Source organism: Carcharodon carcharias, chromosome 14 (assembly GCF_017639515.1).
Source record: "Carcharodon carcharias isolate sCarCar2 chromosome 14, sCarCar2.pri, whole genome shotgun sequence".
Classification (NCBI taxonomy): Eukaryota; Metazoa; Chordata; class Chondrichthyes; order Lamniformes; family Lamnidae; genus Carcharodon; species Carcharodon carcharias.
The window spans coordinates 15594521-15618559 of NC_054480.1; the positions used below are offsets into that span (position 1 = coordinate 15594521).

General features: G+C 43.4%; 1 protein-coding gene across 1 annotated transcript in view; it reads right to left on the bottom strand.

Moving 5' to 3' along the window:
• Nucleotides 1–548: 548 nt before the first annotated feature.
• gss (glutathione synthetase) overlaps nucleotides 549–24039 on the bottom strand; it is a 30406-nt gene continuing 6915 nt past the window's right edge. The window contains exons 4-10 of the mRNA XM_041205423.1: nucleotides 19640–19720; nucleotides 17301–17378; nucleotides 16886–16955; nucleotides 11321–11515; nucleotides 9593–9674; nucleotides 6358–6547; nucleotides 549–2035 (exon numbers count right to left, since the gene is read on the bottom strand). Of these exons, the coding sequence (XP_041061357.1) occupies nucleotides 1912–2035; nucleotides 6358–6547; nucleotides 9593–9674; nucleotides 11321–11515; nucleotides 16886–16955; nucleotides 17301–17378; nucleotides 19640–19720 (820 nt within the window). The 3' untranslated portion in view covers nucleotides 549–1911. The remainder of the gene's footprint in view (nucleotides 2036–6357; nucleotides 6548–9592; nucleotides 9675–11320; nucleotides 11516–16885; nucleotides 16956–17300; nucleotides 17379–19639; nucleotides 19721–24039) is intronic.

The window sequence follows — 24039 nt, forward strand, 5'->3', positions numbered from 1 at the left end:
CTTGGGGTTGAACATACAACTACTTGAAGGTGGCAGGACAAGTTGAGCAGGTTGTTTAAGGAAGGGTGCAGTGGAGGTTCATTAGAGTGGTCTCAGAAATGAGGGGCTGCAGTTTTGTGGACAGACTAGAGAAGCTGCAAATGTTTTCCTTAGATCAGAGCAGCATAAGGGAAGATTTAATGGAGGTACCCAGAATTACGAGGGGTTGAGAAAGGGTAAATAAGGAGAAACTCTTTCCACTGGTGGGAGGGTCAGTAACCAGAGGAGACAGAATTGAAGTAATTGGCAACGATCCAGGAGAGAGATGAGGAGAGTGAGCTGGTGTGATCTGCAATGCACTGCCTGGAAAGGTGGTGGAAGTAGATTCATTAGTAAGTTTCAAAAGGGAACTAGATAAATACCTGATAGATACAATGGGCTGAATGGGTTTCTTCTACATGAGAAATAGGAGCATGAGTAGGTTGTTTGGCTCCTTGAGCTTGCTCTGCATCTATGCTTGATGATGCTATGAATTGGCTATATTGAAAATATTTAATTGTCAGCCAAGATTAATTTTAAGAATGCATGGTTATAATTTATTGCTGCTTTTGATTTGCAGTCTGAGTTTTGATGATGATGAACAGGACCCTAGAGGTGAGAAGAGCAGTCAGCAGTATATTTGCATATAAACAACTGAAGCTGACCACCTCTCCAGCCAATTATGGGGTATCTAAGTAATTACTACATCTTTATAAAATTAGATAACAGGCTGGCGCTCAAAACATTAAGTGAGAGAAACAAAGCAGACTTGTATTATGTGACAACCAGAAATCAGAGAAGCTAGACTTCACTGTCTCAGCTGGAAATTACTGACTTGCTTCTTTTCGCTGCTCTGGTTCCTCCCTTCACCTTGGGCATTTTCAAGCCTTTATATATCACCCGTAGTGGGTGCATAACTTCCACAGCTGACCAGACCACAGCAGACTGGCACATATTTGGCTAGATGTACAATTTCCAATCTGTTTCAACTAAGAAACAGCATACTTTTTTAAAAGTCCACCCTTACTTTAAACACTTCACGGTGCAACTTGAGTCACTTAATTAAATTGACTAATTTCAATTGTTTGAGTATAAAAAGCCAATTTTGAATGATTGGTTTTAGACCAAGCTATCCAGGCTGTAGAATTGATGAGTCACAAGGATTAGGGATTCACCGAAAAATAAATTAGTCTGCTAGTGAGTTACATAATAGAGGCAGAACTGTGTCAGCCGGACTTAGCTGTGTACCCAATAATATCAACTAGTTGCATAATAGGATCTTCTCTAGTGAACAGCCACCAGTAGATTCAATGTAACAAGAGAAAAGTTTAAGATCAAGTCAAACGTCGGCTGGGGGACAGGGCACTGGGACTCCATCACTCTATTTCTCCCTCAGAAATTAGGCAAGAGACATCAGAAGGAACAGAGATTTATGAATCACTCACTCACAATTTGAATTCAGCTTTTACACCAGCCCCACTCCCCTCTGAGGAAAAGACATCCTCAGTGGACTGTGGAAAGCGCAATGACACATCTGGGGGGAAGAGATGTACTTTTCAATTCTCAATGCTCTATCCCAATAATTATTTTACTCTATCCTGACACCAAAAAACTCTGTAGACAAAGACAGATACTTTATCCTCTAGCTTGGACTGTCTTTGATTCTCTTGGTCTTTTTTTGTCCAAAACTGGAAGATGATGAACCCTTCACTATATCTTTGGTGTTGAATATCCTACCTGCTGCCCACACTGCCAAAGGCTCCCCCACCCCACCCCCCAAACTTCACCTAGCTCAAGCGAGGGAATATGGTGAAAGAAAAGTTCTGTTGAACGCTGCAATTTTAATGCTGCACACTGTACACCCTGGGGCATACACTTCAGGGGATCTTTAGTTTAGGTAAGATAGGGCGTATCCAGGACTGCCACACCAGCAGACACTCCTCCGTCTGCAAACTCCGTGCTCTTTGTACGAAGCAGATGGCCAGGGCTTTCATTCATGATCATCTTCCGACACTTACTACAAGACAGAAGCACAAAGAGGGAGTTAACAAAGAAAAACAAACACAAATCACACACAAGCTTACATAGCACACTAAATTGAGTCTCACAACCACAAATTCTATATTTCATCTCATCACCACCAATATCCTTTCTTCTGAAAATGTTGACTCCTTTGTGGGACAGTACCAGGTTTATCCCTCTCTCCAAACCTTCCCAAAACTTTGCCCTGATTGGCAACTCTTCACTTGAGAACCTTGACATAACATTACCAGAGTAATCAGTTTTGCAGCCAGTCTTGTATTTAGCTGAAGTGCACACACCTGCACATGTAGAAAGTGTCAGAGCAGTAACTTTGTTTGACTTGCCACTTCCCAAAATGGTTTCTGCAGTTTCAGGTGCACACGTTGATCTGCCAAGCTGATTAGCGGAGGAGAGATGGGACTATATCTGGCCCCCAGGATGCGCCGAGTGTTATGACCCCAGCTGATGTTGTCATTGGACAAGTCAGGTCCCAGGGTAGAACCTGGCAGATGCTAACTTTTTATTTTTTGTTTAGAAATGTGGAGGGCAACTACTGAAAAGAGTCACAGAGTCTGATGTACTTTTAACAAAAGAAAAAAACATTTATTAAATAAAAGACGAACTATATTACACTACACCTTCACCCACAATCATGCCTTTACAGATTCAGAAGAATAACACGAGCTTCAAAAAATCTACCTTATACTCTAATGTTCACAGTAAGTATATAGTCCATGTAAACCAATAGGCAACCTGTGGTCACACACCACACTCCAAGATCAAGCGACAGATGCTACCCAAAGCAGATGCTATGGATCTCTCATCAACTCCCCCCAGGCGCTTGGCACACAATGAGCCAACCGGTCTCACGGAAGTCCATCTTTCTCCCACGGGTTTCCAATTTCAACACTCGAAGAACTTGCATTAGAATCTTCTCCCAAACTACTCTTTCACTTGGTCATCTTCCACAAGGATCGACCTCCAGGGCTTCAACCTCTCCTTCTGATGTTCCTTTTCCCTGGATCACCACATGCATTCAAGCTTCACCTTCCACACATTCTTCTCGGATATTCAGCCATGCCAACAGTACCGCCACTGCTTCACCGACCTATTGTTAAGAGTCACCAACCTTTGGCTGTCTCCTTGGATCTTCTGGCATCTTGCAAGCCTGCTTTGCCTCGAGTCTGCTTCGTGCAGCTTTCTCTCTTTAATTTAGAGCCTTTTCCACTGCTCCTTGCTTTCACTTCAAACTGAACAGGACCTGTTGCCGATTCCTGTTCTTGTTCCTTGACTTAACTGTCTGCCTGGGACTCTCTTTTGTTCTTTTGGGAAATCTGTTCCCTGCAATTCCCTCTCCAGCCCAGCATCCTCACCCTGTGGTAGTCACAGACCAACTGAACTCAAGCTGCTTTTCTGTTTCTGTCTCTCTGTGGATGTCCTGTTGCTAGGCAACAGCAAAGTCATTTTCTACTTATTGTTTCAACTTCCCCGGACCACTTCAAGAGTCGTAAAACCTCACTGAAATGCAGGTATACAAATAAGCCCACAGACTTGCTGACTCCATTCTCAAATGAAACCAAAAGTCCAGGCTTCACCTTGCTAACACACAAAAAATATAAGTTAAACTTAAAGCTATAGCTTATTCCCAATACTCACAATACAAATATAACTTACTTAAAACTAACTCTAGTTCCTAACACAAACACCACATTGCAACCCAATAAACCACTCTCACCACACAGTGCTTTTTGTATAATCCTCAACAAAGCAGTGGAGCATTTCTGTCCCTCTTACTGATTAGGAGTTTAATGTTAAGAGGTTTGCGGAATGTTTAAAAGGACTGTTATTGATTCTCTTTTCACTTGCACCCCAGACTGGCAGAAATAAAAGTTTTGGTTTAAAGAAAGCACTTCTTATTGCTGTGGTTCCTCACCCTGACACTTGTCACAAGAAATCACCAAAAGAGGTAGCAACAGCCCTTTGAAAACCTCTTTTCATAAACCGACCGTAACATCTACACTTTAACGTCTAAAATGGACAGGCACTTCTATTAGCCAAAAAAGCAAAGACCATTAATTAACCACTGTCACTAATGTCAATCTCAAAGTGACTGTCTTGGCATCTATGTGCTCCCTTTATTTGTGCTGAAATAATGTTGTTTACTTACTAATTCACACCTCGTTAAGGGACACTGAAGCAGAAAAATCTTAAGTAATTTGACAGCACTTGAACCTTTCTAATTCCTGTAAGCGTGTGGAGTTACAGTTAATGCTAAGTTCAGACTGTGGTAGCAAACACAACCTCAATAATTGTGTAAAATTCAATAGGGATTCACCTAGTTCTGTTGAAGGGTCATGAGGACTCGAAACGTCAACTCTTTTCTTCTCCGCCGATGCTGCCAGACCTGCTGAGTTTTTCCAGGTAATTCTGTTTTTGTTCTCAATAATTGTGTACAGGGCAGAATAGTTTTATAGTGCACCCCTGCCACACTCACTGTTGAACTGCTGTCTGGTTACTTCAACCACCAGAGAGCTGATGCATCAGCTCTAACAATACAGAATAGGGTCGTCTTTTAGAAATGACATTACACGATTCCAAGTATGGGTGCATGGGTATTGATTAAGTTCTCATTAAATTGCGAGCGTATAAACTTGGGCTGATTCCAAATACTGGGGTACGTCTAGGACACTGATTTATTCAGGGTTGTTCCTAGGTGTTGAGGCTGCTCAGGAGCGCAGCCCTTCGAACCAACGGGAGTCTGAATGTACCTGCTCCTCCAGCATCCCCGGTTCCATCCCTTCCCCCCCAACCCCCACCGCTCCCCCACAGCTCAATCGCGCTGATGTTCGAGAAGAGCCCAGGGGAGTTGGAGGGAGCGGGTGGGGGAGAGAAGGTGAGAGCGGCGTCAGAGGGAGGGCGACCTGTAAAAACTTAAGTGTTTGAAAAGAATTAAGACACTCAGCAAAGTTCTGCTCAAGGGTCATTAATTCAGAGACTGTCATTCAGCTGAAGACAAACCCAAGTGTGTGAGTTTACTTTGTGATGTCGGAAGAGGTGCAGCTTCGCAACTGTGTGTTAATGCCAAAAATATCAAGGTAAGCAGGTAGTGTGAACCCACTTTCCAAAACCAACCGTTGGGTATAACAGGCAAATCACATTAACCTGCCTCCTACAATCGGTGAGAACTGTGCGTATGCTTTCCCCATTCTGGAGGTTGAGTTCCCTAATAGAACTCATCACTTTCCAGTCTCTGCACAACTGTTCAGTTTCGACTACTGCACGAGCCCACTCCAACATATCACTGAGCCATGCTCTTTGTTTGGTTATCGTTATTAAACACAGTGGAAAAACCAACTCCAATCTTTGTGGCTCCTGAACAATACGTCCAGAGTCTACCATTGTTCTCATCAGAATCAGCCTCATCATTTCTCCCTCTTGTGCTAGTTCATGGATTCTCTCCCAAGTCAGACTCAATGTCCATCGATTACGAACACACAATACAACCACATGATGACATGCTCACTTAGAGCCTCCTAAAATGGAGTGATCCAGTTCCTGATATTGTGTTAATATAACACACACCGGGTTTCATAAAAATCCCACTTGGGGCACGAGAATTGTTGCCAACACTCCTGGGGTTAAAGTAACAGTTAAAACTTCCACTGCTGCTGCAACAAGTAGATGTTGAAAAATATTGCTTATTCAAAACGCAGCAGTGTGGACATTCTGGGGGAAAGAGGCAATTCCTCCAGATGTTGTGCTTTTTAGAAACTCTTTCATCACGAACGTGCTGAAATACGCGAGTCGAGAACTCACGTTTTTATGACGTCACCGACGTATAACGACAGGTGAATTCTTTATCCTGAGCGAAACAGGATCCAGCTTGGCTAAAAGTGGGTGAAAAGCCTGGTGTCCACCCACACAAGACTGCCACTTGGCAAGGCTCTAGATGTCTGCTCATCCCTGTGAAACCATGCCACCATCCAGTAAAAGACAGATAAAATGACCATATTTCGCAAAGCAAGATCACACAACAGCAGTGCGACGAATGACACTGGGAGACCTCCCTGCTCATCTTCAAATACCTGACCCACTGGAACATACCTATCTGATGGCTGCCTTCAGCAATACAGCCCTCAATGCTCTAATGCAGAGCAGACCTGGGGCTCCTGTCTTGGAAAAAGAGCTGGGACCCAGAGTGGCTGTGCAACCAACTGAGTCAGCACCTCCAGCAGAAAATGGCAGTGGGGGGGTGATGAGTGGGGCAAACATGATAAAGGTGGACAGAGTAAGTAAGAGATTAAGACCTTTTCTTACCTGATGTAGACTCCAAACACTCCCAACTCGACCACACACTCTGACAGCTTCAAAGCCGATCCTGGGTGCAGTAAGTAATTCTTCACTGTCTGTGGTTTGATCCTGTCCATCAGGATATAGGCTGATCTCTTTGGTCCATCCTTAATGTTTCCAAGAAGCTGCTTGAGCTCTTCTCCAAAAATGTTGTTTCCTGACAGAAACACAAACAACTAGAATTAACACACTATTTTTGGCAGGAAAAAAAAAATCAGACAACATCCGTCAACTAATGGTTTCATTGTTGGAAAGGGACAACATGTAGCAGCAGCTATAAACAAAAGGTCAAAGGGGTGTTGATGGTGGTGATACTGGCTAAAGGAGGTGTTAATGATGACATTAAGAGTAGAAAGCAGGATGAGCAAGTGACAGATGGCCCTAGTGTAGTGGGTGGGGGGGTGGCGCAATCGAAATAGGCTAAAAGGTGGGGATAAAGCAATGAATGGAAATAAATTTTAAAAATAACAATAGAAATAGGTGGGAAAAATATATAAAAATTTAGAAATATTGAAAAAAAGGGGGTGAAGATGGAGGAGAGAGTTCATGATCTGAAATTGTTGAACACAATGTTAAGTCCGGAAGGCTGTAAAGTGCCTAATCGGAAGATGAGGTGTTGTTCCTTCAGTTTGCGCTGAGCTTCACTGAAGTTCACTGAACTCGAGTCCTCATTTTTTCAATATCTTTTATTTTTTAAAGTTCTATATATGCATATACTTTTTCCCACCTATTTCTATTATTTTTAAAATTTATTTCCATTCATTGTTTTATCCCCACCTTATAGCCTATTTCGATTTTTCCACCACCCCTATACTGTCCGTCCCACCCATCCACTAGGGCCATCTGTCACTTGCTCATCCTGCTTTCTACCCTTAATGTCACCATTAGCACCTCCTTTAGCCAGTATCACCACCATCAACACCCCTTCAATCCAGCTTCACCTGTCCCACCACCCTTAACCAGTATATATTTCACCACACTTCTACTTTTCTTTAGTACGGATGAAGAGTCATACAGACTTGAAACGTTAACTCTGTCTTTCTCGCCACAGATGCTGATAGACTTGCTGAGTTTTTTCAGCAATGTTTTTGTTTTTGTTTCAGATTTCCAGCATCCGCAGTATTTTGCTTTCATTTTATGTAGCAGATGCCTTTTGCCATATAGTAAAACCCCAGGAAGTTTCACAGATTTAGCTGAGAAATGAACACGGATGAATTCAAGTTAGAAACATGGATGAAGAGGTGGATTGAGTGCAGTCTAACTCTGATTGTGTTCTAAACTTGCTGACACTTTTACCTGTCCTAACGCAGCCAGCATATCTCCTGTATTTGCATCTGGATCCATATGATATCAGGTCTAGTCCAAAATTACTTGACCCACTAGTTCAGAAAGAATGGAATGTTGCACCTAAAGGGTATGACATGGCCTACTTCAGACAGAGGCACTTCAAAGGAAAAGAGAAAATGCAAACTGAACTGTAATCTCCTGCGCTTGCAGATACAATGGAAAAATGATTACTACCTCCTGTGAGTTATATCTCAGACGGTGGGCAGGATGTGGGTTGAAAGGAAAGCAGTTTCTGGGTGAAAGACTTGTTTGTTTTGTTCCCTTCAGGAGTACACAAGAAAAGGGGTTAAAAGCCAACTGCAAGACTATTTGAGGGTGCTGGCCTGGTGTTCTGTTCTGGTGCGTGGGTGCTGTGAAGGTCACAGCTGAAGAACACCAACTGGGCATCCCTCCAGCTTGCAGGTAAAGTCTTTTCTCTGATTGCTGGAAGCAAGTCACAAGTCAGCAAAGCCACAGTTCAAAAGGAAACAGGACAACTCCCTTCAGCTAATGCGCAGAGCCAAGAATCTCCAACCCAAATGCTCAACTGCCTAAAGTCAGCTCTACCAGAATCACCCCAACTTAACAGCCCCAATGTTTCACCACTTACTCTTCATGGACAAGCCAAAGGGCTGATTCGTGTATCTTTCTAGCTTTTATTTTTGGACTCAATTTTTTGTTTCTAACCTGTGTGACGTGTGTTGCACTTTTTTTATTATATTTTCTCAGGTTTACGAACTAATAAGTTCACTCTTTGACTCAAAGCAGCCTGGTTAAATTGGCTCCTTTTAAAGCATAAGCACATTTGGACTGGGACAAGGTATCCACAAGGGAAGGGATCCTTTTTAAATTAACCTTGTTGCTGCCAACTGAGGGGCTGAATAAAGAAAGGGAACCAAGTTCACCCCTCCTCACCCGGGAGCATAACAATTTCAGGTACCTTGTCTGGGAATTTGACAAATTGAGGATCTTGACCAGATTTTAACAAATTGGGGAACCTCGCCTAGGGACCGGTCATAACACTAATCTCCTCTAGCCCCACAACCTTCCAAGATCTCTGCAGGTCTTCCAATTCTGGCCTCACTGATTTTCATATCTCTACAATTGGGGGCTGTGCTTTCAGCTGCCGAGGTCCAAAGCTCTGGAATTACCTCCCTAAATCTCTTCTTAATAGGCAATCCTTCAATATCACCAACTTTAACACCTATGTGTTCTTTTGTTCTATTGTTGTTGACATCTTTTGATGATCTGCCTCAATCACTGCTTGTTTGTCCCTACAACCAACCCCCCCCCCCCCACTTCTCTCTCTCTCTCTGCCCCCCCCCCACACAGCTTAAACCAGCTTATATTTCAACTCTTTCTTGGACTCGAACTCAAGTTCTGTCGAAGGGTCATGAGGACTCGAAACGTCAACTCTTTTCTTCTCCGCCGATGCTGCCAGACCTGCTGAGTTTTTCCAGGTAATTCTGTTTTTGTTTTGGATTTCCAGCATCTGCAGTTTTTTTGTTTTTATCCTTCAAATTTACCTGTTAGGCCAGTCCTAGTGTGCTTCACTTTCACTGTTTGATAATCGCTTCTGAGAAGTGTCTTGTGGTGTTTTGAAGTCAAAGATGTGCACGTGCAAGTTATTTTAATACTTTAATGGTGCAAACTAATGTTGAGAGCACTTTTGGAGGGAGGGAAAGAGAGAGAGGGTAGAAAGGTGCAGAGGTTCAGGGAGATGGTTTGAGGCTTTAAGGCATAATGGGTGAAGGCCCTTGGATGACAAGTGAAGAGGACGCGGGTCCTATTAGGTCCACCCCAGAGGGTAGACTGGCTTTAGTTGAATGGCTCAACTGAAAGACGGCATCTCCAACAGTGTGCACTGTCATCTTACCTCCTCCCTCTCTCTGTGGTTTCAGCACAAAGCTTTCGGGATCTTCCATTGCTTTCGTTATTATTTCATCGCCCTCTGGACCCTGTCACCAGAGAGAAAGACCGAGTTAAACTATTAATCATTTGAGGTGCAGGGTCATTTGGCTTCTTGTGGGTTAATTTTCTTCAATCTGCCATTGGGACATGGTTAAGGGACCCAAGGTCATTGATGGACCTTCAAAAAAAGGAATTGACACTAACGGTAGAATTGGTTGGAGGAAAAAAACGAGCAGTTAATATTCACACGTGCAGCTACTGGAAAACAGTTCCTGCACATAAAACCCAACTTCATCATGAGCGAGTGCTTCAGGAGTGGAAGGAATGGAGTGGAAAATTAGAGGATAAGGGATATTGGGAGAAAATCCCAGTTTGTTCTTCACACTTAGTGTATTGATCAGTGAATATAACAACTTGCTTCTCAAAGCTTCCCCCCTCCCTTATCCTCTAATTTTCTCCTCCATTCTTTCCACTCCTGAAGCACTCGCTCATGATGAACTTGGGTTTTATGTGCAGGAACTGATTTCCAGTAGCTGCACGTGTGAATATTAACTGCTCGTTCTTTTCCTCCAACCAATTCTACCGTTAGTGTCAATTTCTTTTTTGAAGGTCCATCAATGTCTTGGGTCCCCTTAACCATGTCCCATTTATACAATGAGTCCAGACTGTATTAGAAAGCTTTATGGCCCTCAAGGGACATCACTATCGAGTGTTCCTGTATTCACTAGAAGAGCACATGTGCGATTAGGGCAAAAGGCCAATAGGAACATGCTTACTGTTACTCAACTGGCGGCACAACACTGACTGTGGGCAATGATTTGATGCTAGGCCTTTCTTGATCTGCACAGACCAAGTTTGTATCCCCTTGAGTATAGAAGATTAAAGAGTGATGTAATTGAGGTGTTTATCCTGTCAGATTCTTTAAGTATCTTAGAGAGAGGGAGAGAAGGAGAGGCTATTTTCTCTGGTTGGGGTGGGGGTAAAAGGACAAGGGGGCATGACCTCAAAATTACAATTAGACCAGTCAGGAATGATGTCAAGAAGCGTTTCTTCACAGAAAGGGCAGTGAAGACCTGGAACACACTCACTGTCCAAAATGCCATCGAGGCTGAGGGTCAAACGAAAAAAGTTTTTCTTTAGGAAGGATACACAGGGATGTAAAAACAATGCAAGTAAATGGAGTTGAGCTACTGGTCATTCATAATCTAATTAAGATCAGACAAAGAACAGGCTTGAGGGGCTGAAAGGACTGCTCCCGTTCTGGTGCATGGGTCAGCTAGTCAATGCCTTAACCAGCACTGTTTAAAAAAAACTCATGCACCAATTCCTACTCTTAATATAACCTCCCTTAATGCACTCAAGATAACATTTACATTTTCACATGAGATTGATGGGAATATTTCAGTGTCACAGTTTGAAGTAAACTATTGACCGATAGCTCTTATCAATACACAGTGAAAGCTGCTGCAGTAAATGCAAAACGTGGAGTCAGTGGTCCTGATCTCATTTTACATGGCTACTTTTGTATAGCAAATCTCATACGACAAAATTATCTTTCTTTAAACATATTCCAAACCCCAATGGGTGGCAGCATTTACTATCCGTTTATCCAGCCATAAGTAACTTTCTTCCCACTCGCCAGGGGAGCAATCATTTGGAGAGTTTTGCAGCTGTAAAGTGCAACTATCTTTACCTCATCGATGCTGTACAGGCCAACAAAAGTAGCACGGATTCGTTCAGCGGACTTTGGGCACTCGGATAAGTACTTCTCCACCACTCCGCTGCGTGCAATCTCCTGTTGTACTTTCTTGGTTCCCACAAGTTGAGTGGCAATATCCGGACATTTAATTGCTTTGGAACGCTCAATCAACAATCGTGCATCCCAGCACTGAAGCAAAGAAGGAACAAAAAGTTAAATGGACACAGTGACTGTTTTTCCAACATAGCACAATAGTACGATTAATCCTGTGTGAGACCTGCATTAATCGGTTCACAAGCATTACTTCCACTTCTCGTAATTTAGAACCATTGTTACAACCGGTCCCCGGGCAAGATCCCCCAAATATGTTAACTTCCCGAAAGGGACCCCAATGTTGTTATGCTCCCGGATGAGGAGGAATGAGCCGGCTCCCCTTCTTTATTCAACCCCCTCGTTTGGTCGCAACAAGGTTAATTTAAAAGTGATCCCTTCCCCCCTGCTTGCCCCCCCCACTCCATGGAATCCTTCTCCCAGTCCAACTGTATTTAATGTTTCAGAAGGAGCCAATTGAACCAGGCTTCCTCGAGTCAAAGAGAAAGTGAGTTTATTAGTTACTAATCACTAGAGAAAAAACTAATAAAAACGCAACACACAGCCACACAGGTCAGAAATGAGAAGTTGAGTCCAAATAAAAGTTAAAAAAGATATGTGAATCAGTATTTGGCTTGTCCGTGAGGTGTAGACAGTGAAAGGTTGTGGCCGTTAAGTTGGGTGATTCCGGTACAGCTGACTTTGGCAGTTTAGCAGTTGGTTTGGAGACACTTGGTTCTACAGGTTGGCTGAAGAAGCTGTCCTATTTCCTTTTTGATTGTGGCTTTGCTGACTTGCTCCCGCATCAGAGAGAGAGAGAAAGAGGGAGCCTTTTGCCTGTAATCTGCAGGGATGCCTAGCTGACGATCTTCTACTGTGACTCCTATAGAACACTAGAACACTTGCCCACCCAGGTCAGGCCTGCAGCTCACTTTTTAACCCATTTCCTTGTGTATTCCTAGAAGGAAAAAAACAAACACGACTTTTGCCCAGAGTTCACTTTCTTTCAACTCAGACCATTTCCACATTGAGTGGAAATTTCAACAGATGGGTTTGGATGTCTGCTGAGATGTGGCAGTCTCCACTATCTCCACAGCCACAAGGGATTAAAGTTCAGTTTTTTGTCTTTCATCTCTTCTTTTCAAGTGTCTCCATCTGAAGTAGGCCTCGGCATTGTTTTAGGTGCGACATTCCATGCTCTCTCTGGACTAGTCGGTCAAGCATAATCCACAAAGGAATTTTCCATAAAGTGATTACTTTACATTCTCAGCCATCGTTTGCTCGGTGTCTTTGCTTGCATGTCTTTTTTAAAAAAGTCTTTTTCAATATGCCCGTAAGTAATTCAGGGCTATAATCCACTGACATGACACCAGAGAAAAGCCACAGTGCAGAATGAGGCCATTCAGCCCATCTTGTCTGCACCAGCCAAAGAGAGAAAAAAAAAAAATAGCCCCTCATTTTTAATCCCACTTCCCAAGCGCCTGGTCTGTAGCCTTGCAGGGTACTGCATTTCAGGTTCAGATCCAGGTACCTTTAAAATGGGTTGTGTTTCAGCCTCAACCATCAACTTTCCAGATTTTTCTCCTCAATAGCTGAGCTCCAATTGGACCCTGTACTTGGGCTTGTACGAGAGAATTTACCCTTTGTAAATGGTTGGCTCAACATTTCCATTGTCACCAAGTGAAATGATGCAGATGCAGGCTCTGATCACCAGGTGGTCCCATTGACCAGGTTTTCCACAATATACAGGAATGAGGTAACAGCATTTGATTACCATTTCCTCTAACTTGTTTCCAAATGACTCCAACTCCTTGCCCCTCCCTATTTATTAATGCCCTCCAGCCCTACAATCCTTTGAGATCTCTGCATTTCCCCAGTTCTGCCCTCTTACACTTCAGATTTTAATTGTCTCTACCACTTAGTGGTCATGCCTTCAGTTGCCTGGACCTTAAGCTCTGCAATTCCCTCCCCAAATCTCTCTTCCTCTCTATTCCCCACCTACTTTAAGATGCTCCTTAAAACCGACATCTTTAACCAAGCTTTTGTTCACCCGTCCTAATATCTCCCAATGGGCTCGATGCCAAAATTTGTTTGATAATTGCTCCTACAAAGCACCTTGGGAAGTTTTATTATGCTAAAGGTGCTATATAAACCCAAGCTGTTGTTGATGACTTACAAGCTACTGTTTGCTTTGGTTTGACGCTGATGATGGAGCCGACCAAGACTTCCAGGTCCCTCTCAACTTCATCTAAAGCTACTTCAACATAGTCCCTGATAGACATGAGCAGTGAACATCTCTAACCTGAATTTTATATGTCAGCCCTTTCATACTGTACTTAGCACATTCAGTAATTTCTACACTGCCTTGTGCGAGTTTATCGCCAGCTGCAAACATAACAAATTTGCAATGACTTTCAGAATTGAAGTCACCGATGTTATTGCTGAAAAGAAAGAGAGCTGTTGAACCTTTTCATCTTGCACTCATCAGGACAAATGCAAGAATACCAAATTTCAAAGCAAAACAATTTATACTGTACGAGAAAGGGGTGCTGATTGGTTGGCAAGTCAACTTTGATTGGTCAGAACAGTGCTTCCCCCAACCCCCTTACTCGCCACCCTCATTGCTGGATGCAGGAAGCCCTTAGAGTGTAAACAAGTGAAAACTAATTGGAAAGCCTGTTTTACTTCAATGGGTAAGTTAATCAGGAAGACCGCAAACTGGTTCCCGCTAGAACCAAAAGGCCAACTTTAACCTGCTAGCCAGTTTTCTACCTTTCATCCAATTTCTTATCCATGCCAAAATTTTGCTGTGAGATCCCATAGCCTTGAGTATCGCTACTAACTTGCCCTGCAGAATCTGATCAAACGTCTTTCAAAATTATAAGTCCACACTGTACGACTTAGCACAGACAACTCGGGTTGCCACTTTTGAAAGGGATCAAGGATTTGGTCAGATAGCGCCCTTCTCGGCTAAGTTGTTAATTAGATTGTTGCTGTACAGATAAACCTCAAGGGCCCGCTGCCATTTTGAGTGGCCTGCCCGATGGGAAGTGCTATGCGCTTCCTGTGCAGGGGTGGGGGGGGGAAAATCGCCAACGGTCAAAGTGCACTCTTTCGTGCATGTGCGTGAAAGAGCGCACTGCTCCCTGAGACTCAGTGCTGTCTCAGGGAGATTAGTGACAGGTTAAAAAAAACTTCTTAAAAATAGAAAAATAAAAACATTATTAACATGCCTCCCTCATGTGACAATGTCACACGAGATGGGACATGTTAATAAGAAGCACTGAAACTTTATTAAAGTTTTTAAACACGAACGTGAAACCTCATCCCGCCAGTGGATGAGGTTTCATGTTTTATCAGAAGCCCGCTGGGGGGCAGGGACTTTAATGATCTTAGTTATCCTGTCAATGGCCTCAATTGGGCTGATTTCGCTGTCCGCCCGCTTTCCTAAAAATTTAAATGGACCAGGATGACATCGGGGGTTCCTCCCAACGTCATCCCGCGTCATTTTCCCGTCAGTGAGCGGGGCCCGCCCCCAAATCGCTGATGGGAAAATTCTGGCCCAAGTTTATTCCAGATTGTTGAGTCCATTATTTGAATGAAAATAAAGCAAGGCTAATGTGTCTGCTGATACCAGTACCTATGTGCCCACCTCTGTCACTACCTTGTCTGTAGTTGACCGTAGCAACTTGAAAACAGTAAATGCAGGGTTAATCTGATGTGGAGGATGTTAGAGAGGAAATTTGAGAATTACTTTTGAGCAAAGAAATTGCATGAAAGCACTGGGGAAGGGGAATATCGAAGAAGAGTAGTCCAGTGAAGGAGTTACTGACCTGGTAACTATGTTGGAAGGGTAAGAAAAATGAAGAAATACTGACCATCAAAGAAAGGTTTTTATTCACACAGCGCCTTTCATAACCCATCTCTTTACAGCCAATGAACTATTTCTGACATTGAATATTGGCTGCTGCATTTCCAACATTACAAAGATGCACAAACGACAATGTGATAAGGACTGGATAATCTGTTTTTGGTGTTTAGTTGAGGTGTAAATATTGGCCTGTACACAGGGCAGAACTCCCTCGCTCTTCTTTGAAATAGTATCACAGGATCTTTTACATCCACAAGCGAGGGCGGACCAGGCCTCGGTTTAACATCTCATCCTAAGGACAGCAACTCTGACGGTACAGCACTTGGTCAGTGTGTCAATCTAGATTTTGTCCTCAAGTCTCCGGGTTGGATTTTGAACTCAGTTTTCTGACTCAGAGGGTCCTGTCAACTGAGCCAGGACTAACACCTGTCTGACAACATGCTTTCAGTCCATGAGTTTAAACAGGTGCCTTTACCAGCCAATTATATGGAATGCACAAGAGTATGTCTGACAAGGTTGAGTCTAGGATAATTTCTGAAGTTACTTTATAGTACAACTTTGCCATTAGGGGACTGTATTGCATGCCATATTCAGCAAAAGAACCAGAAACAAGAAATTCTTACACTTATGATCAGGAAAGCACTAACTGAAAATGGCTGGAAGATGATTCAATAGTAACTTGCGAAAGAATAGATGAATATCTAAGGGGGGGGAAAGGGATCAGGGGAAAAGCAAGGCAGTGGGACAAATTGGATAGCTTTTTCAAAGGACTGGCACAGGCACGATGGGTTAAATGGTCTCCTCCTGTGCTCAAATTATCTGACATCATTTCCCAGTTAGAAGGGCAGACAAGAAAGGAAAGTCTCCAACAGCAGCATTTGCAAAATAGCAAAACGGCCAATTTTTTGCACTCGTGTTATAAAAAAATCAGCAATGCTTCCTGATGAATGTGACATTTGACTGATGTCTAAAAAGGCTGCCCCGCCCCCCACCCCACACAGTTCAGCGACCCGACCAAGAGTAAAACGACGCTGTGTCTACATCCCAACGTCATTGCGCACTGGCGCATATTTTGGTCGGCGGGTGTGCTGCTGACCCTGGCGTGTGCCCGCCAACAATTAAAAGGCCTTCTAAGGCCATTAAAAAGTTAATTAAAAGAAACTTTTCGCTGCCCGTCCAATCGTACCGTTGGCGGACAGGAGTAAAGGCCAAGTGGCCATTGCATTTTTTTTGGAAACCTCATATTTCCTTTAATAACGCGTCCCTGCTCATGCGGCAGAGTCACGAGGGGACGTTTCATTCATTTTTATTTTTTTTAATTATATTTTTTCCACGTATCTTCATCTCCGAGGCAGCTCTCAGCCTCAGGGAGGTTATGTCGCACGCACTCGTGTGTGCGTGTGTGAAGGTTGCACTTGCCCCGCTCACACTCCTCCCCCGGCTGCCAGGCCTTAATTGGCCCACCCGGCGTGAAATTGCCTTCCGGGTCTGATAGCGGGCATCGCTCGGGTCACCGACTGCCCCAGCCGAGCCCACACACCAAGGGCAAAATTTCGCTCCAAGAGTCAACAGAAAGCACAAAGGAATTGCATACTCACCTCTGCATCGTGGTAATCCTCTGGATTGTATCCGGTGCGAAAGTAAACAACTGCGACTTCATACCCATCTCTGAACATTAACACAATATGGACATCATTATTACAGAACTATTCGCATCTTGAATTTTCAGGTGAGACACCTACACCTTCTTGAAATTGAATCTAATCCCGTAAATTGTGACAAGCTAAATCCAGTCAATGGGCCCAGGTTTTATGCAGCGAGAAAATCAAAAAACTCTTAAAAGTTGAGTATTTGCTCCATATAGAAATCCAACTATAAGGCACGAGGATATGGATCAAGGGTAAAGCCAATTATTTTGTCAAGATATTTAAGTCAGACCTGCAGAACAGTTGACTCAAGTCAACTAAACTAAATCCTTTATGCCAGAGTCAGGAAATGCCAAAAACAACTCACACGAAAAGTCTTTTCTCATCATCCAAAGCCCCTCTCTCGTAAACGTCCAGGGTCTGTCTCCTTATTACACGAATATTTCTGTACAGATCAAGCGAAATGAAAAAAAAACAATTAATCGATTGTCCTGCAGCTGAAACTGGAGGAGAAAAACAGACACACGCACATTTTAAAAAGGTCAGGGGACATTGCTGGAAAGAGATATGCAAATTTCACTAACAGGATGCTGCCATAAGTCTAAAAAGATGTTCTGCCTGCCAAACAATTGAGCAACACTGTGAATGAATTTCAGTGCCGGTGTGAAGCCAGGTACATAAGTTGTACGCCCCAGTGGTTGGCTGATCAAATCAAATAGCGTTTTCCTTCGGTTGTGCACAACAGGCAGAGTACAGACTGTGCTCAATCAGCCCGCGCTTGTAAAACAAAATGGCTACAGTTCGATGTGATTCTGAGATTGGGCAGCACTTGCTGAACAATCCTTAGTGCGCTAATAGCTGCACTAACAACCAATTTAAGATAATCAGTCGAGTTCATAATGTGGCTCATTTACGCTTGCTAGAAGCGAAACACATACATATACAGGGACCCGTTCTCTGCAAACAAAAGGAATATGTTCAAGCCTTGTGCCTTTACTGAAGTACACGGGGCTCTGAGTCTATAGCTCCATGTTGCTTTCTCCATGGCAACACCTCAGCCAATCAAGAGTCGACTTGCTGAATAATCAGCATCCTTTTCACCTGTAGTGTAAATTGTTGTGATCGTTTAAAATTTGGCACCCTACCACTGGCCCTGACGAGAGCAAGACAAAAAGCTTCAGCAAGTCTCTTTTCAACAATATTGGGGGAAATGAAGAAAGAAAAGCTCAAAGTACCAGTAAATGGCTAACTTTCCATTCTCTTCCACTCTCCACTTTATTTTCCATGCATTTCAGTTCCTCTGCCTTTATTATCCCTTATTATGCAGAATGGGCTAGTGGTGGGCCCTCATGCCTCAGTGCACGTTCAGATAAAGAGATGTGTAATGCACTGGATAAAACAGGATAGACCCAGGAAACACAGGGCCATAGAATGCAACAAACTGAAAAGGTATAAAAGGGTAGTTTATGAATAATCCTGAAGTGGAAACTGAAAAAGCATTCAGCCACTCAAATTTAGAATAAACTACCGATGTTTTAATTTTGCATAAATACTGCAGGGTCTGGCTTGGCCTCACCTAGAGTTGGAGAAACAGCAGATTTCTCCTTAGCAAAAAAGAGAAGGCCGAGAGGATATTTGAGAGAGGTGTTCAAAATCATGAGGGGTCTGGACAGAGTGGACAAAGAGAAACTGTTCCCATTAGTGGAAGGATCGAGAACCAGAGGGCACAGATTTAAGGTGATTGGTAAAAGAAACAAAGACATGAGTAAAATCTTTTTTTTTTAAAAACAAAGGGTGTGCCGCTGTCATTTCCAGAGCATAGGTGTTTTAACCTGTTTTATTATTATTTGACTTTAGGGCAGGCTTCTTAATACAACTGAGTTGTTGGCTGTGACATTTCAAAGGGCAGTAAAGGGTCAACCATAATGCTGTGGGTCTGGAGTCACATGTAGACGAGATTTGGTAAGGACATCAGTGAATTGGATGGGTTTTTCCGAGACTAGCATTTTATACCACATTTTTTCTTAACTAATTGAATTTAAGTTCCCATGGTGGGATTGGAACTCATGTCTCTGGAGCATTAGTCCAGGCCTCTGGATTATTAGTCCAGTAACAGTACCACTACACTACCTGCTGTTCCCTTAAGTGAGCAAAAAAAAAATGGTAGATCGAATGCAATGTTGTAAATTGTGAAGTATCCACTTACATAGGAAAAATAAAAAGCAAATTGTTTTGAATTGAGAGAGAATATGTTTTCAGTCAAAGGGTCTTGAGAGTCCTTGTACATGAATCACAAAGTTAATCCGCGGTACAGAAAAAAAATTAAGGCGGCAAATGACATGTTAGCACTTGTTACAAAGTGATTGGAGTAAAAGGGTAAAGGAGTCTTATAACAATTAAACAGGGCATTGGTGAGGCCACATCTGGAGTACTTTGCACAGTCTAGGTCTCCTTAAGAGGGGAGACATTTCCACAACAGGTTTCCCTACTCAATATTTCTATAGAAATCGTAAAAGCATTTTAAATAGTTTGAGACCTTACTAGAAATGATGAATAAAGAGAGACATATTCAGCAACTTCTGAAATGGAGTGATTGCAGTAAATCTGCCCCTATGCATTTCTCAGCAGCTATCACAATGAAAATGTGGTCAGATATTCAATGAAACTGAACCCAAACCTCACTAACCTACCCCAGTTGACACATACTTATTCCACAGCTCCATTTCCAAGCAGCGTTGGTCAAAGATATTCCTTGAGACTTTTTCAACCAGGAAGAGAACCACTGCCCTAGGTAAAAACACGGAAAAGTACAATTAGCTTAGTATCAAACAATGCGCATCAATTCGCTTCAAATTCATGTCGAACACAATGTCCTTGGTCCGAAATTGTGGACGAAAAATACCAAACCAAATATACTGACTGGGTCCCTCATTTACTCATTTATTACTACGCGGGATGCCAAGACTTGTAGCAGTCCTTTGCTGGGTTCTTTTTCAAGAATTTTGTCCGGCTGTGTTTTATTAAACGAAAAACCAGCGGTTGTATCTACAGCATACAGGACAGCTGCTGCAAAGTACCACTGGATCATGGAAATGAATTCCATTTTTATTATGCTTGATTTAAACCACGTTGTGAGGTTAACATTCCAAATGGCAGTAGTTTAGTAAATATACCATTCACTCCCAAATAAAGTTAGTTCAAAACAAAGGGGAAAGGTTTAAATATTCAAGAATAATAGTTGGTGGGTCAACTAACGTTGTGGTCCTGCTGAAATTGGGAAAGTATAAAATGCCAAAAATAAACTTTAGGTGGTTTTTGTTCTCCAAATTGCTCAATTGACCATCGTGAGCACCCATCTGAGCTTGTTCAGCAGCAAGCTCCGGGCTCCATTCACTGTGAGTTTGCTGATGTCGGCCAGAGTTGAGTTTAGAATTTTAAGTTGGACCTCAGCCTCCCATGCAGAAGAAGAAGAAATTCATCCAGGGTTTCCACTCCAGATTGCCAACTAGTGTTATTGTTGGATGTGCAAAGAAAGAAAGCTTGCATATATGAACTTGATGGCCCTGGAGAGGGTCCAGAGGAGGTTCACAAGAATGATCCCAGGAATGAAAGGCTTAACATATGAGGAACGTTTGAGGACTCTGGGTCTATACTCGATGGAGTTTAGAAGGATGAGGGGGGATCTGATTGAAACTTACAGAATACTGAAAGGCCTGGATAGAGTGGACATGGGGAAGATGTTTCCATTAGTAGGAGAGACTAAGACCCGAGGGCACAGCCTCAGAGGAATGGGAAGACCTTTCATAACAGAGATGAGGAGAAACTTCTTTAGCCAGAGAGTGGTGAATCTATGGAATTCATTGCCACAGTAGGCTGTGGAGGCCAGGTCATTGAGTGTATTTAAGACCGAGGTTGATAGGTTCTTGATTGGTAAGGGGATCAAAGGTTACAGGGAGAAGGCGGGAGAATGGGGTTGAGAAACTTATCAGCCATGATTGAATGGCGGAGCAGACTCAATGGGCCGAATGGCCTATTTTCTGCTCCTATGTCTTATGGTCTTCTGTGCTGTAATGACTGAATTTATATAACACCGCCCATTATGTCCCAAAGAGCTTCACTGCCAGTGAAATGTGGTCACATCAACTTGCATTTATACAGCACCTTGAACATAAAGTACCCAAGACACCTTACAAGCACTAACAAAATGTTTGACAGACAGCTACTGTTGGTAATGTAGGAGACAGCAGCCAGGTTGTGCAGTGAGCTCCCACAAACAACAATATGATAATGGCCCAATAATCTGTTTCAGAATGTTGTTTGAAGTGGATCTGGACTTCCCTGATCCACTTTGGAATAGTGCTTTTAAATTTGCCTGAGAACGTATAAGTGGTCTTGGTTTAGGGTCTCAACTGAAAGGTGACACCTCGAACACTGAAATGCAGCACCAAGGGAGTGCTGCACTTTAAGCTTTCTGCTCAAGTCACTGGAATGGGACCTGAACCCACTACCTGTTGACTCAGAGGCGAGTCTACTGACTCAGCCGTGACTGACATCACTATCAACGGGAAATACCAGAGATTGGGTAATCCTAAAATTAGGCTCGACTTAAATTTGCAGATGATACAAAAATAGGTGGGAAGGCAAGTGGTGAGGATGACACAAAGAGTCTTACAGAGGAATATAGACAGGTTAAGTGAGTGGGTAAAAAAGTGACAGATGGAAAATAATGTGGGAAAATCTGAGGTTATGCACTTTGGCAGGAAGAATAGAGAAAGACTTCAGAAGGCTGCAGCATAGAGGGATTTGGGAGTCCTTGTGCACGAATTCCAAAAAGCTAACATACAAGTTCAGCAGGTAATAGGGAAGGCAAATGGAATGCTGGCCTTTATTTCAAGGGAATGGAGTTTAAAAATAGGGAAGTCTTGCTAAAACTATACAAGACACTAGTTAGACCACACCTAGAATACTGTGAATAGTTTTGGTCCCCTTATCTAAGGAAAAATATACTGTCATTGGAGGCAGTCCAGAGAAGGTTCACTAGGCTGATTCCACATATGGAGGGATTTTCTTAAGAGGAGAGGTTGAGTAGGTTGGGCCTGTACTCATTGGAATTTAGAAGAATTAGAGGTGACCTTACATATGACACTTAAGATTATCAGGGGGCTTGACAGGGTAGATGCTGAGAGGTTGTTTCCCCTTGTGGGAGCGTCTAAAACCAGAGAGCATAATCTCAGAGTGAGGAGTCGCCCATTTAAAATGGAGATGAAGTGGAATTTCTTCTCTCAGAGGGTAGTTAATCTATGGAACTCTTTACTGCAGAGGGCTGTAGAGGCTGGGTCATTAAGTAGATTCAAGGCAGGGATAGACAGATTTTTAATCAGTAAAGGAATCAAGGGTTATGGGGAAAAGGCAGGAAAGTGGAGTTGAGGATTAATCAGGTCAGCCATGATCTCATTGAATGGCGGAGTAGACTTGATGCGCCGAATTACCTACTTCTGCTCCATCTTATGGCTTACATGACCAAATATCCTCCCAACATGTTATCTGGGTTGATACCAGAAATGGATACTGGGCAAGGCACTAAAGACCAGCAATACACATGGAACTAAACTCAAGCAACAGGCAAAGCTTTGAGGAGAAACTTAGAGATAACATGCATTTGAAAGACACAGATGCCCAATACAAAATTTTCCAAACATCAGTTGACCGATTTACTGATTCTAGCGTCATGATAATGAAGGGGAAACACCAAATTGCATCTGGAAATATTGAACTTTAAAAGTAAGGCCGGAGGTATTTTTAAAAATGCACACAAGCTACTGGCTGGAATGCTGCTGGGTGACTCCCTCAGAGGTAATGGAGCCCCACTCTGTTGCCAGACAAGGTACTTGTAAAGACTTGCAGAAACAAATTCCTCCCTCCAAACAAGACAATGGGACATAATGGGATATAAGTGGCAGCTCATCAAGAAATCCTACGAGCAATGCCCAGAAAGATTTGTGAATTCACTTCCCACTTGGAATATACAAGGAAGAGATTAAAAGCAATCCGAAAAGCTGCCCTGATGTCTGTCTGTTGGTGGCTGTATTGAGAGGAGAGCAAGTGCTGGCCTCCGGCCTGGGTATTCTGCTGCGGGGAGGCAACTTCACCGTCTCCGAGATTAAGGAGGTGGTGGGCGGGCGCCTCCTCGTAGCAGACGTAATGCCCCACTCCGGTTAATTAACGTCTACGCCCCGTCACAAAAGGGTGAGCAGCTGGCGATCTTTCAGCAGCTCCCACTGCTGCTGGCGACCTCCAGGCCGGTCATTCTGGGCGGTGATCTCAACTGCATCATCGATGCGGCTGGACGATCCGGCAGGGCCGACAGTAGATTGGGCGCTATGCCCAGATCCCTGATGGAAACAGTTAAGGATGCCAAGCTGCACGACGTCTCCAGCAACCCTGCAGATGGAGCGCAGCGTAGATACACCTGGTCGCGGCCAGGCGGGTCCATCCATTCCAGGATAGATTTCCCATGCGTTCGCAGTCAGATCCACCGATGTCAAGCCGGTGTTCTTCTCTGACCACTGCCTCCTACTGGCTGACTGTCACTTAGAGGAAGACCAGAGAGTTGGCAGGGGGCATGGAAGCTAAATGTGCAACTGCTGACCCCAGAGAACAGTGAGGAGCTCAAGAGGGATTATAGAGGTTGGAGAACCGTGTAACCCCTCTTTGAGTCACTGACACACTGGTGGGAAGCGATCAAGGGAAACATCAAGAGGTTTTTCATCCTCAAAGGCGTCCAGAAAACTAGAAAAGAACAGGGGGAAATGTCCCGACTCCAGAAAGACATGCAGAACCTGCTCCGGCTGCAGTCGATGAGGGTCGATGTCAAGGAGGAACTCCAAGAGGTGAAGAGCCAGCAAGCCTCACTCTTTGCCTCGGTGGCTTCCAAGATCATCTTCAGTTCCAGAGTCCGCTCCATGGAGCAGGATGAGACGTGCTCACGTTTCTTCTTCCAAAAGGTACACAGAGAGAGCTCTGTGATCAGCAGCCTGAAGGAAGAAGATGGCTCAGTAAAGCCATTGCAATCTGACATTTTGAGGATCAGCAAATCCTTTTATGCC